Source organism: Leopardus geoffroyi, chromosome B3 (assembly GCF_018350155.1).
Source record: "Leopardus geoffroyi isolate Oge1 chromosome B3, O.geoffroyi_Oge1_pat1.0, whole genome shotgun sequence".
In the NCBI taxonomy this organism is placed as follows: Eukaryota; Metazoa; Chordata; class Mammalia; order Carnivora; family Felidae; genus Leopardus; species Leopardus geoffroyi.
Window position 1 is genome coordinate 95,363,582 of NC_059337.1, and position 14,235 is coordinate 95,377,816.

The following is a 14,235-nucleotide window of genomic DNA, read 5'->3' on the forward strand; positions in this document are numbered from 1 at the left end:
GGGATGCCCACTCTCACCGCTGTTGTTTAACATAGTGCTGGAAGTTCTAGCATCAGCAATCAGACAACAAAAGGAAATCAAAGGCATCAAAATTGGCAAAGATGAAGTCAAGCTTTCGCTTTTTGCAGATGACATGATATTATACATGGAAAATCCAATAGACTCCACCAAAAGTCTGCTAGAATTGATACATGAATTCAGCAAAGTTGCAGGATACAAAATCAATGTACAGAAATCAGTTGCATTCTTATACACTAACAATGAAGCAACAGAAAGACAAATAAAGAAACTGATCCCATTCACAATTGCACCAAGAAGCATAAAATACCTAGGAATAAATCTAACCAAATATGTAAAGGATCTGTATGCTGAAAACTATAGAAAACTTATGAAGGAAATTGAAGAAGATTTAAAGAAATGGAAAGACATTCCCTGCTCATGGATTGGAAAAATAAATATTGTCAAAATGTCAATACTACCCAAAGCTATCTACACATTCAATGCAATCCCAATCAAAATTGCACCAGCATTCTTCTCGAAACTAGAACAAGCAATCCTAAAATTCATATGGAACCACAAAAGGCCCCGAATAGCCAAAGGAATTTTGAAGAAGAAGACCAAAGCAGGAGGCATCACAATCCCAGACTTTAGCCTCTACTACAAAGCTGTCATTATCAAGACAGCATGGTATTGGCGCAAAAACAGACACATAGACCAATGGAATAGAATAGAAACCCCAGAACTAGACCCACAAATGTATGGTCAACTCATCTTTGACAAAGCAGGAAAGAACATCCAATGGAAAAAAGACAGCCTCTTTAACAAATGGTGCTGGGAGAACTGGACAGCAACATGCAGAAGGTTGAAACTAGACCACTTTCTCACACCATTCACAAAAATAAACTCAAAATGGATAAAGGACCTGAATGTGAGACAGGAAACCATCAAAACCTTAGAGGAGAAAGCAGGAAAAGACCTCTCTGAACTCAGCCGTAGCAATCTCTTACTCGACACATCCCCAAAGGCAAGGGAATTAAAAGCAAACGTGAATTACTGGGACCTTATGAAGATAAAAAGCTTCTTCACAGCAAAGGAAACAACCAACAAAACTAAAAGGCAACCAACGGAATGGGAAAAGATATTTGCAAATGACATATCAGACAAAGGGTTAGTATCCAAAATCTATAAAGAGCTCACCAAACTCCACACCCAAAAAACAAATAACCCAGTGAAGAAATGGGCAGAAAACATGAATAGACACTTCTCTAAAGAAGACATCCGGATGGCCAACAGGCACATGAAAAGATGTTCAGCGTCGCTCCTTATCAGGGAAATACAAATCAAAACCACACTCAGGTATCACCTCACTCCAGTCAGAGTGGCCAAAATGAACAAATCAGGAGACTGTAGATGCTGGAGAGGATGTGGAGAAATGGGAATCCTCTTGCACTGTTGGTGGGAATGCAAATTGGTGCAGCTGCTCTGGAAAGCAGTGTGGAGGTTCCTCAGAAAATTAAAAATAGACCTACCCTATGACCCAGCAATAGCACTGCTAGGAATTTATCCAAGGGATACAGGAGTACTGATGCATAGGGGCACTTGTACCCCAATGTTCATAGCAGCACTCTCAACAATAGCCAAATTATGGAAAGAGCCTAAATGTCCATCAACTGATGAATGGATAAAGAAATTGTGGTTTATATACACAATGGAATACTACGTGGCAATGAGAAAAAATGAAATATGGCCTTTTGTAGCAACGTGGATGGAACTGGAGAGTGTGATGCTAAGTGAAATAAGCCATACAGAGAAAGACAGATACCAAATGGTTTCACTCTTATGTGGAGCCTGAGAAACTTAACAGGAACCCATGGGGGAGGGGGAGGAAAAAAGAAAAAAAAAAAAAAAAAAAGAGGTTAGAGTGGGAGAGAGCCAAAGCATAAGAGACTGTTAAAAACTGAGAACAAACTGAGGGTTGATGGGGGGTGGGAGGGAGGAGAGGGTGGGTAATGGGTATTGAGGAGGGCACCTTTTGGGATGAGCACGGGGTGTTGTATGGAAACCAACTTGACAATAAATTTCATATATTAAAAAAAAAAAAAAAAAAAAAAACAATGAACACACTTTTTTTAAGTATAGGTAACTTGTTTTGTTCCTCATTTATACTGCATGCTTTATTTGTGCAATTATTTTGTATCTTCTATGATTCAATTGGTCTCTTAAAATGAATAGAAATTCTTCAAAATTTTTGTACAGTAATTTTTAAAAGAGCCATTAGAAGTAAACGAGTCATGTTAAGTCCTTCACAATTCAGTATTACTTAGAAAATCATAAACTATAAACACTGTGTTGTTTAGAATTTGAAGTATGCCTACCATCACCACAGAAAAAAAGTGCTAACAAAAACAGTTTTCTCCAGTCAAAAACAATTATATATCTGGGAAGAAAACAGTGCAATTAGGAAGAACTCTATATAGTGTTGGGAATTTTTTTTCCATAAATACAAACATATATTCAATTCAGAACCCAGAAAGAATACCTAGTAACTCTCTGGCAAGACAAGAATACAGGAAACTATAAAGGATATTAGTCAGTTAAATTTGGGGGCTGGGGAATGGAATATATATGTATATGTGTGTATGTATATATATATATATTTAATTTATATAAGTCATATATATTTATTAATTATATTATATATAAATATATAAAAATTATGTTATGTATATTATATAAATAATATTTATATAATTAATTATTATATTTTAATATATTATATATTATATATATTATATATTATATTATATATATTATATATTATATTATATATATATTAAATTTGGCTAAATTTTGAAAGGCACAATGGTACCTTGGTTAAGACAGTGGCTCTGGAACCACATTGTATGGATTTTGAATCTCAGCTTTGCTGCTTAAATAAGGCTTGTTTGGTGGAAGTTACTTAACTGTTCCCTCTTCAGTTTTACTTTTCTTTAAAATGGAAATAATATTTTTTACCTCATGAGTATTTTGGAATTATTAAAAAGTTAATGTATACAGTATGCCTGGTAGCTTGGAACATAACTATTACTATTACCTAAATGGAACTGATAAACTCAGCTGCTCACAATTTTTTTCCTCATAGAATTTTAGAACATAAAATTTTTTGTAATAAGCCTAAAGATCATTTTTAAGTGTTACGAGCACTAATATTTGATGTATTTCCACTAAATGTGCTTAATATTACAATTCAGAGTTTTAGAGAGAACTCAGTCATTCATGTGGATACACTAGTTAGGTAAATCAACACATTTCGGTACAGAAGGTTATGATGTTCCTGGAGGTTACAGTATATTTCTGTACAGTTAGGAAACTGTAAATTCACGCCTCACTGAATACATATTGACTTCCTCCATAAAGGTTAAATCTATTTCAATATTGACAACCTATTTTTTCTCTTTCCATATTAGAAATCTGAGATCATAGCCAACAAAAAGAGGCTGGGATATTTCTAAAATTAAAAAAAAAAAACTGTTTACAATATCACTTAGCAGAGGCCAGGGTTCAAGATAGGGGCTGATAAAATTAAGGAGAAATTGGGAAAAAAAAATAAGAGGCATAAGTGAGCTTTGAGACAGCATGGGAGTATGATGTGAAGAATATGGTTTGTGGAGTATGCCACATATTGGGGTGCCTATTTAAAACCATGTCTGCAGATTATTTGACACTGCTCCCTTTCATCCTCTCCGGAAACAGGCCAGCCTTTATCACTGCCTTGAATAGAATGCAGTAATGACACCACATGACTTTGGAACCCAGGTTAAAAGAATCCACACAGCACTCGAGACTTTTGTCCTGGGATCCGGTAGAATACTAGCTACCATGAGCCCTCTCCATGTGGAGAAAGCATGCAAAGAGACTACTGAGAGTGAAGGACAGAGACTGAGCTAAAGAACTCAGCTGTTTAAATTTTTTAGTCTAGGCAACAGATATTTGAATGAAAAGCCTTGAAGATGATCCCAGCACTAGCCGCTTTCAAAATGCAATCATAGGAGACCCTAAATTTTTTAGCCGAGCTTTTCAAACCCCAGAGTTGTGAGCAAAGCAAATGTCAGCTACTGTTTCAAGCTACTGTTTGGGGGTGGCTTATTACACTGCAATAAATCATCGGAACAATGTGGCCTTTTAAATGAGCTGGTCATATCACATAGATGTTTAGTAGGATTTACCATGTATATAAAGTTCCTAACTTACATTAATAACATTTAGTACATAATTAGGATATCAAAGGGAGACAGATGTCTGAAGAAATGTTTAATATAAGCCATTAAACTTATAAAAGAGATCTATTTACTCAACATATATTTCTTGAGCATCTATGATATGCTGGGTAATTTTCTAGGTTCTAGGGATACATTACTGGATAAGACAACAGATAAATTCTTTGTCCCCATAGTCTCATGAAACAGACAAACAATAAATAAAGATATGTATAAGACAACTCCAGGTAGTTATGTAATAAGAAGAAACAACAAATCATGCAAGGGGATTAGGGGTAGGTTATCTCAGAGAGGGTAGTCAAAGACCTCCCAGAAGATAGTATTTGAAAATTAACATTTTAGGCCAAACGAACAGTAAATGTTCAAGTCCCGAGTTGTGGAAAGGAAAAAGAAGAATGAGTATAAAGTATAGTGGGTAAAGAGGGGCAAGAAATGATGAGGAGGAATCTGAATTCCATTTTAGGTGAAATCCCACTTTAGGGAAAGTCATGGGAGGAGTTTCCAATAGTAGAATGAGATAATGCCAATCACTCTGTCTCTTGTATGAATGGGTGGCTGTTGACAAACACCCATGCCCTCTCATTCCTGAGCACACAGTAAGAAGACATTTCCCAGCCTTCACGTCATGGCATGTCACTGGGCGTGACTATGCACCTAAGATCTAGCCAATAGAATGTGAGTGGAACTAATGCAGACCTGCTCCATAAAAATCTCCCATGTGTGCTCATTCAAACTCCTTCCCACTTCCAGCTAAGAGGGATGGAGGTATTACTCAGAGAAGCCTTAGGAGCCACAGATTGAAGATGGCAGAGATATCATCAGCCTAGGTGCCTGAATGACTGCATGGATCAGATTCTCCATTTCTACCTGTACCCACCCACCCCCATCCCATACACACACATACCAATTACACACACAACACTCTCACCAACATTATCGACTAGGAAATGCCTGAACTCTTTCATGAGAAACATCTACAGTGTTTCTGTTTTCAGTAAATACATTTATAGGTCTATTTGTTAAAAGCCTAGTCTACTTTATTTAATACAGTGGATAAAAGAGGGGCTTCTAAAAGCAAAGCTGGAGTGGAAAGATGAAAGAAAAGGCTATTTTAATAAACTAGGGGAGATACATTGATAGTTTACACAAGGGTAGTAATGGTGAACTTGGTAACATATGCCCAGATTCAGAGTACAGTTTGAAGACAGAGCCAATATGGACCAACGTAGCAGACAAACGACCTGTCTATTTCATCTCAATCCTACTGAGGAGGCTTTTCATGGGAACAGATGGAGCTCTGAAGTACTTTCCCTGAAAAGGTACCTGATACATCCGAGGAAGCCAAAACTTGTGTGGGCAATTGGGTAGATACACTGGAATTTGTGTGCTCTCCCAGAGATCACTGGTGAACATTTCCACTAAATGGATGTGAGTCACAGAGAAAGAGAAATAGCACAGACTTGTCTTGGGCTCTCTTTAGTTGGCTGCCCAGAGGAAAGCGAGAAGCCTTCAGCAGAAAGGAGGAAAGGACACAGCATAAGAGGTTGTGCTCAGGGAATATGGCACAGTAAGGGGCTCTTGGGAGATTCCATCACTAGAGCTCAATCCTTAATCCACATAAATATACATCTCTTCTAGATAGAGGAATCTCCCAAGAGTCCCTTAATGTGCCACATAAGAAAGACAAATGTTTTATATAGAGAAGACCTCTCTACCCCACCACAAGCCAGGGAGGTCAGAATCTGGCGATCAGGTCAGTGGTGGAATGGGTAGTCAGGAGGGTGGTAGATAAACAGACAAAGATGAAGAAGTCAATATACATCCCTTCTGCTTTCCCACTGCAAGTCTCCAACCTAATGTGGACCCAAGCTGAGCAGGAGAGAAATTTTTGCATTAAATCAGGCTTAGAATTTTACTAGTATTTTGGATAATGCATCCAGAAACCCTGAACTAAATGTGTGCTTGTGGTTTGAATGAACTGTAAGACTCTCTCCATTTCTAATAATGAGGATAAGGGTCAGGAGATATGCTGACTTTTCTTCTTGAAATGGGAAGATTAAGCCAATGAATAACATTTAAAGAGACCACAGGAAACTAAAATACAATAATGTCTTGATCGTGTTATGAACCATGCTTGTTCAACACGGTGGTTCAATTCATGACATATGAAAATCATGGAAATGACATATTGAAAAGGAGCTTAGAAAGCAGTGGGCCCAGGCCATCCTGCTTCTCTTCTGACTCGGGAAAAATGTGGCTCCAATATGACAACTTCTTAAAGAATAAGAAAAGGCATTGCAGCTATATTTAAAAATATCTAACAAAATATTAAAGCATATGACATTCCTCTTCAGTTTTGAGCATGTTATCTACAAGAGGTTCTGTCTACATTATTTAAAATGTTTTCTATTAAAATAAAGAAACACAACAAATGACAATTCAGAAATGTTTCTAGAGTTTTATTCCTGTCTTCACCCCATGCTCTTATTTGTTCCATGGATATTCTCCAATGGTAATGGGAATTCTACACACAAAATATCCCTGTGCTTGCTCAAAATTCTGGTCTATGGATCTTGATTTCAACACAGATAAGAATGTGTGTGTGGGGGGGGAGGGGGAACCTAGAGCTTCGTGTTTACTGTATCCATAACACAGTTAATCTGAGACACTGCAGAGGTCTACAAATTCAGAAGACTCGAAAATAATTTCTTTGATATAATAAAAAGAAAACCATTTTCTTTAACTGTATTTCTTGGCTGTGGTGGCAGGAATCAGATGCCTCACATTACTATAGCAGTTTTCTCCCCACATGTAATCTAGGACCCATTAACAAAGGCTATTTCTCTACTCAGTATGATTTTAGACAAATCTCGTCAAATCGACTTTATGAATTATGTGAATGCCATTGCTGAGAGGTTTCACTGGCAATTCATTGTGGCTCTGCACACATACACTTCAGATAAATTAAAAGTTTAAAATGTATGAATTGGGGATATACATGTTTAGGTCACTCCCATCAAAGTTGGAAATTGTCTTTTGTAAGAACATGGATTAAAACTGCTAGATGGAATGGGGAAGAGCAGATCACTCTCTGAGCATCTATGTGCTGTGGATTGTAGTCCCTCACAGAGGGGGCCTGAGAAACACAAATATTTTATGCCAGATATTTTGCCAGTTGTATAGGAATTCAATGCACTTGCAGATGATCCTCTGATCAAACTATATTTAATGCATCATTTTTCTCTAGTGAATTCCCCTCCTTGAAAAAATAGTGGAATGAAAGATTCTACATTGCATCCATGAGTCTTAAGGATAGTTTTGCAATAATTTAACGAGTGTCAAATTTTTATAGCAATATTTGATAACATTATTTCATGACTATTTCGGAAAGTATGTGCTTAAAAGCAAACAAATAAAAATGGGAATAATAAACATGATGATTTGTACACTTTTTCTTTCTTTCTTTCTTTCTTTCTTTCTTTCTTTCTTTCTTTCTTTCTTTCTTTCCTTCCTTCCTTCCTTCCTTCCTTCCTTCCTTCCTTCCTTCCTACCTTCCTTCCTTCCTTCCTTCCTTCTTTCTCTCTTTCTCTCTTTTTCTCTTTCTCTCTTTCTTTCTTTCTTTTCTTGAAATTTGGAGTGGCCGGAGAATCTGGTTACTCAGTGAGACCAGGCTTAGAGAAGTCCATGCCAGCAATATTGATATCTAAGTTAGGAAGGTTAGGATACTTCCATTCATGGACCCTGTATTTTTATTCATTTCCATGTGTTATTCCTTTGTATTCTTATCTTTCTTACAGAATTGTGAACCCCTGTGAGGGTAGTCACTGATTTTTGTAGTTACCCCCATGCATCCCTTACAAATCTGCTGAGTTGTTAGCATATGGTAGTCATCCAGTAGAAGTTTCTGAAATCAAACAGCTGAAGTAAAGATCACATTTCATTTGTTTTAAAATCCCTATTATGTTCACCTTCAAACACTTCTAAAATCAGAATGTATCTCACATTCAGTATTCTCTTATGATTGCTATCAACACGGCAAAGCAGTGATGATCTAACTTGAGAGAAAATCAGAGACCATATTTCTCTGTAATTCTGGATTATAAATGTCCTTAATGATAAAGAAAGATGTATTGAAAACCATAGTCAACAAAGACTGGGATTGAAACAGTTGGGTTGGTTCTGAGTGTAAAATTTTAGGAATAATTTAATCAACTTGTTTTTCTTTTACTTTCCTTTTTATACATAGTAAATGGTCGATACATGGCTTAAAAGAAAATCTAAGTATATACAGATCTGAAACACTGCTTTCAGTAACATTGTATCTCATAAGAAAACACTGTGGTAGCTTAATTGACATTACACTTTACTTCGTAGTGATACATAAAATAAAGGTCCATCTTGCAATTACTAAACATTGTACAGCCTACAATTTGGTAGCAGATAGTGCATTTTTCATAGTGCTTCATTTACATCTAACATCTTGCAATATTTTGAATAGAGTATATTTTTGGTCAAGTACCATTTTTCTGAGAATTGGATAAGAACAGATAGCTACGGTCCCTAAAGCCACTGCAACCCACGTTCACAAAATTACAAATGTTAATATCAATACATTCAATTATGTTTTGCTTCCATTACAATCCTCCATCATGAGAAACTTTCATTTGCCTGTGAGGCAAGTCCTCTTGGGCATGTGAATATCTATTTTAAATTTAGAGGCATTGGTGTCCATCCTCCATCCCAACCCAGGACCATGCCAGGTGAGACATGAAGAAACACAATCTCCTTGCACAGTAACTTAACATCCTCCAACCTGCAGGGATAGCATCTCCTTTACATATAGTACCAACACACCAGCTGGCAGCAGCCACAGTAGAACATCAACGCTAATGTCAACTTCATGACCCACCTTTTATGTCAATTCCTCAAATAAATTTGTCAGACTTTTCCATGTCTTTCTCTAATCTCTATCTGTTAAAACTTCCCAGCCTCTACAAACTGATGTAAACGTGATTAGATATTTCCTAACAACCTCAGCCAGCAGTTACTGCAATTTTTTTTATGTCTATAGCTTTTGCTTATGCCTCCCCAATGCTGGATCACAGGGCTATTAAGTGAGATATTTTATTTTCACTGACAGTGTAATCCTTGAGTGCAAGGTAATGTTTTGTCGATCTCTATGTAATCCCACAATTTACAATTTAGAGCTCCGCTTGTAATAGGGATTCAATAAATGTTTATTAAACATTAAATTGATACATGTATTAAACTTCTAAACTGATATGCAATCTTTAAAATAATGATTAACTCTCTATGCCACATTTGTGTTTTAATGAATTTTTTTTCTAAAAACATATTATAAAAACTATTCAGTGGAATAGTTTCATAGTATCACTAAGACTATGTTATGAAAACCATTCGATGCAAATATAAAGAAAGCATGGTTATTAAGATTCAGAAATTTTAGTTGCCATTTAGAATTAGACATCATTCATCAACTATAAATAATTTTCTATGTATATTACACATACATGCAATATTTGAGGAAATGTTTTCATACCAAACGTTATTTGCTTTGTGATAGCCTCGCTAACACAGAAATCTATGTGGTAACATTCTCTAGGCCAACTTACCTCTCACAATGATGTTGGTGGACTTTTTTGCAGGGTTTCCCACATTATTATTGGCGATGCAGCTGTAAGTACCAGCATCTTCTGAGGTGATGGCAGGTATGGTCAACGTTCCTCCATTCAAAACTGTCTTTTCAGGCAGAGTCCCAAAGGACCTGACCCAGGTGAGAGTGGGCACAGGCTCTCCTCCTGTCGTAACACATACTAATGTTATGGCCTCTCCAGGATTTACAACTATAGGGTCATCCACCAAGAGTTTAATTGACGGAGATGCTAAAAGACATAAACAAACAAACAAAAGAAAACATGCACTATTTAGATCTCCTACAACTGGAATTCAGCAGTATGCTTTATATTTATTCAAACAATTAAAATGGCATATTCTTTTCTTTTGCCAAAATCTTACTGTATAATCAAGTTTAAACCAGATATAATGGTTACATATTTTAATTACATGGCATAAACCTGTAGAAGTGCACTAAGAATCTTACACAGAGAGAGAGGAATTAAAATTTATTTATTCCTGGATTATTGTTCCAAAATTAGAATGACAAGAAAGATTAAGGTTTTTAAGTAAAAATCCCTTTCTCTTTTAATACTGACAATCATTATTTGTTTTTGTTCTCCCAGGTACAAATATTGCAGCTGTTTAGTCCTTGTATTTTCATAAGGAAGATCATCAATTATTTAATTTGTGGATCATTCTGAGGTGCTATGATATATTTTTGTGCCTGAACCCAACTGAATAAGAGATAAAGGCATAGATCATTCCAGTCTTTCACCAAGCAGTGGGCCTGGTTTTTGATCTTGAAAGGAATAACAAATCATCTAATTCTAATGCAGTCCCCATACTTCATCTCTAACCTCTCCATTCACAAAAGGTCTAAGACAGTGAGTTCACATAACTGCTTTAAAACAAACAAATGAGAGCTCAAACATAGTCGCCAAACTGTGACTCCTGCCACCCTAATGTTTAGGTTATATAATAATCTCCCCAGTGAAAATAATTCCCTTGCAAACTTTCAGGTTAAAAAATATAAAGAAAATATCCATTCAAAAAAATGCTGTGTTAGACTTTTCACCAAACACTCAAAATAGAAACAGCACAAAAACTCTCTGTGTTCACATGCAGCACTTTTTTTCTGCTTACAATGAAGTGCTGCCCTGCACAACCCATCCCTAAATGAAGACGGGGGAATGCAGTATGCTGGTGTCTGATCTTACATATGCAGAAATATTTTATACCAAAGTTAAAACTGTATTGTAAATCCACATCAAAAACACATGAAATATTCAATTGTACAGTATAATTTTTTTAACTATTAACTTCAACTTAGAGTAGAGAGTGATTTTCTCAGAATAAAAGGCAAACTTGTGTCGTCCAATATTGTCTTTCCTTGTTAAAACAAAATAAAGCCAAAAAACAGACATGAACAAGAAAACAATTCCATATTATTATTATGGTTCTGTGGGATGGGCACAAATTGCCTGGATAACATTTTTAAACATGATTTTTTGCATGTTGGTCCTTCTAACTTCGTTTTAAGTAATATGGAAGATTTTCAAAGTGTCTTAATAGCCCATGTGAGGTGTTCACTTGAAATTATAAAGATTTATGATTAAAACTGGAAAACTCACATAGTGAAAATAATATGCAAAAGGCACTGCAGTTTAGTACAAAAGAAAGTTCTGTCAAGGAGTTATTTAATATTACTATTTAAATATTTTAAAAATAGATATTATGTCTAATTATCAATATATTGCCATGAAAAAGTAAAAGAAATCCCCATAGCCGAATGTGAGGTAAATAGCATAATCTCACAAGGGTATTTAGTTAAAGTATAATTCTAGAGATTCCAACTTTTATATCATGCTAACTAACACAGTTCATTTGTTTTACATCGTATTTTAGTAAAATTTAAAGTCCCAAGGCTTAACGGCCATTAACAGCATATGTTTGGACTATGGAAATATACAATGGTGACATTAACTCAAGAAATATTTGCCCCTGAAATCGACCTGTATAAAGATGAGCTTCTATTAGTTTCTATTAAAGAAAAAAGCTCAAGAAAATTCCAAAGTTCAGAAAAATAATACATATATAACAAGACCACTGTTTTACCTACAAAGCACTATATAGAACTATATCCACTGTCTTATTTTTTAAAAAATCCTCTCTTTCCCAAATCTGAATTGAAAAAAGAATATCGTCCAACTTAGATTTGTTGAAGATGGCATTCATTTTTCTGATTATCCCTGATATTAAAAATACCCCAAGAAGAACACAATAATGGCAAATGATTTCAAGACTTTAAGAATATTCATATATATGTTAACATCAAAATTTTCTAGCTTTAAATACTGAAATGGTAAAAGGTGAAATTGCGGTCATTTTGTTTTAGTGTGTTACTTTTGATTTTATAAGTATCAGTTTTTTTTTAAACTATGAGGTTTTGCTTAAGAACCTCAGAGGCATTAGAATTCACTAGGCTTAAGTGTAAAGCATGTGTAGAGAAAAAAAATTAAAATGGGAAGACTTAAAAATATTTTTTCTATTATCAAATGTATTTTTAGAGGAGTTTTCTTATTGGAAGGATCCTTTGCTAATTTGGAGGTTTATAAAAGAGTAATGCAATATATCCTGGGCTATTTACTCCCTTTTTATAGGTTTCCATAGCCCCCATATTTTTCCCTTTCATATTACATTGTATAATATTAGCTAGGCTATCACAACTGCTCTTGAGCCAGATGTAGTGTGGTGGTTCTATTATCTGAGTGATTCCATTATCCATTAAGTGGTGGGGTGTTTGAGTGGTAAGAGACATGTGGGTTAAAATCTTGACTGTGCTATTATTTAATAGCTGTTTGAACTTGGACAAGTTCTTTTACTTCCTGGTGACTCAATTTCTCATTGTTGAGATGGAGGAAAGCAATTGCTAACAAGCTTATAGCTTTGAGATGCTTTAACATGTCTAAAGTGTTTACAATAATGTCTAGGACAAAATATCCACTGAAAAAGTGATATCCTCTGTTACTATTTTTGTTACCACTATCATAGCCAGGTCCAACACTTAGCACATAATAGGTACTTAATAAGTACTAGAAAGGCAAATCAATAAGGGAGCAAATTAATAAATGAGTGACTGGTGTGAAAAATTTAGTCACTATAAAATTCAACTGTTCTATTTTATTCTGATGCATATGGCTGAGATATTTTAGGATCATTTTGACTTTTGGAGGTTCTATACCATGTCATATAAAACACATTTGAAGACATACACATTTTAAGCAAACATGATTAAGCATTTATTAATATTTTAAATAATTTTCAATTTATAATTTGAAAATATTATTTTTCAAAATTCAACATTTTCACAGGAATTTTCAAAGCTTATGAGCAAAAATTATTATATGTATTTCATCATCCACCTTGTGAGTGAATGCTATTTGTTTCACAGTGTCCTTAAATTGTCCAACCATCCTGAGTCTGTGCATTATAAGCTTATTATTTTTCAAAATTCAACATTTTCACAGGACTTTTCAAAGCTTATGAGCAAAAATTATTATACGTATTTCATCATCCACCTTGTGAGTGAATGCTATTTGTTTCACAGTGTCCTTAAATTGACCAACCATCCTGAGTCTGTGCATTATAAGATTCCTCTTTAGCACTTATATAGGTAGACAGGAAATGAGAAAGATAAATCTCATTACGCTAAATCATGTAAGTAGCTGAGTGTTCAGTAAATGACTATAGCCTGTGTTGGTCAAATTACCACATCACTATATCAATACAAACATGGAAGGCCACAGAGGTCATCAGGCTCCTTACTATGACAAAACTGCAGTGTCCTAAAACATATTGCAAGATCTAGACATCCATACATTCTTCACAGCAACATCTGAGAGACAGATTACCATTTTCAGCTCATTGTTAAGTAATAAAGAAATTAAACATGAAGATTGAAAAAGGGACAAGAGAAACACTGAGTGGACAATATAAGTTTTATTTGGGATGTTCATGAAACCAAAGCAAAAAGTAGAAAAAATGAAATACATACAATAAACAAAGGAAATTTTCCAAATTAAGTGAAATTTAATAGAGTATTTGAAACATGTTTTTAGTTATTACCAACACCTGACTCAAATTACATAAAAATAATTCCAAGTAAGTCAGCTTTTAACATAGCTCACACATAGATACCACCAGCTATAAAAATTCTGTGTATATGCAGGGCTTATAAATAACTGTGGTGCCATTCAGATTTTCAGAAAGGTAATCTTGCCAGCACTTAATTATGGCAAGCATGGGTTACCATAGGAGTTGT

At 35.1% G+C, this 14,235-nt stretch overlaps 1 protein-coding gene across 2 annotated transcripts in view; it reads right to left on the reverse strand.

Annotated features, from left to right (window-relative positions):
* Window positions 1-14,235, reverse strand: part of MDGA2 (MAM domain containing glycosylphosphatidylinositol anchor 2) — an 865,051-nt gene that overhangs the window by 268,954 nt on the left and 581,862 nt on the right. For both annotated transcript variants that reach the window (XR_006704997.1, XM_045450889.1), the window contains exon 6: window positions 9,911-10,180. Coding sequence is in view for 1 of the 2 variants with exons in the window: in XM_045450889.1 (XP_045306845.1) it covers window positions 9,911-10,180 (270 nt within the window). In the remaining variant the exon portion in view is untranslated. The remainder of the gene's footprint in view (window positions 1-9,910; window positions 10,181-14,235) is intronic.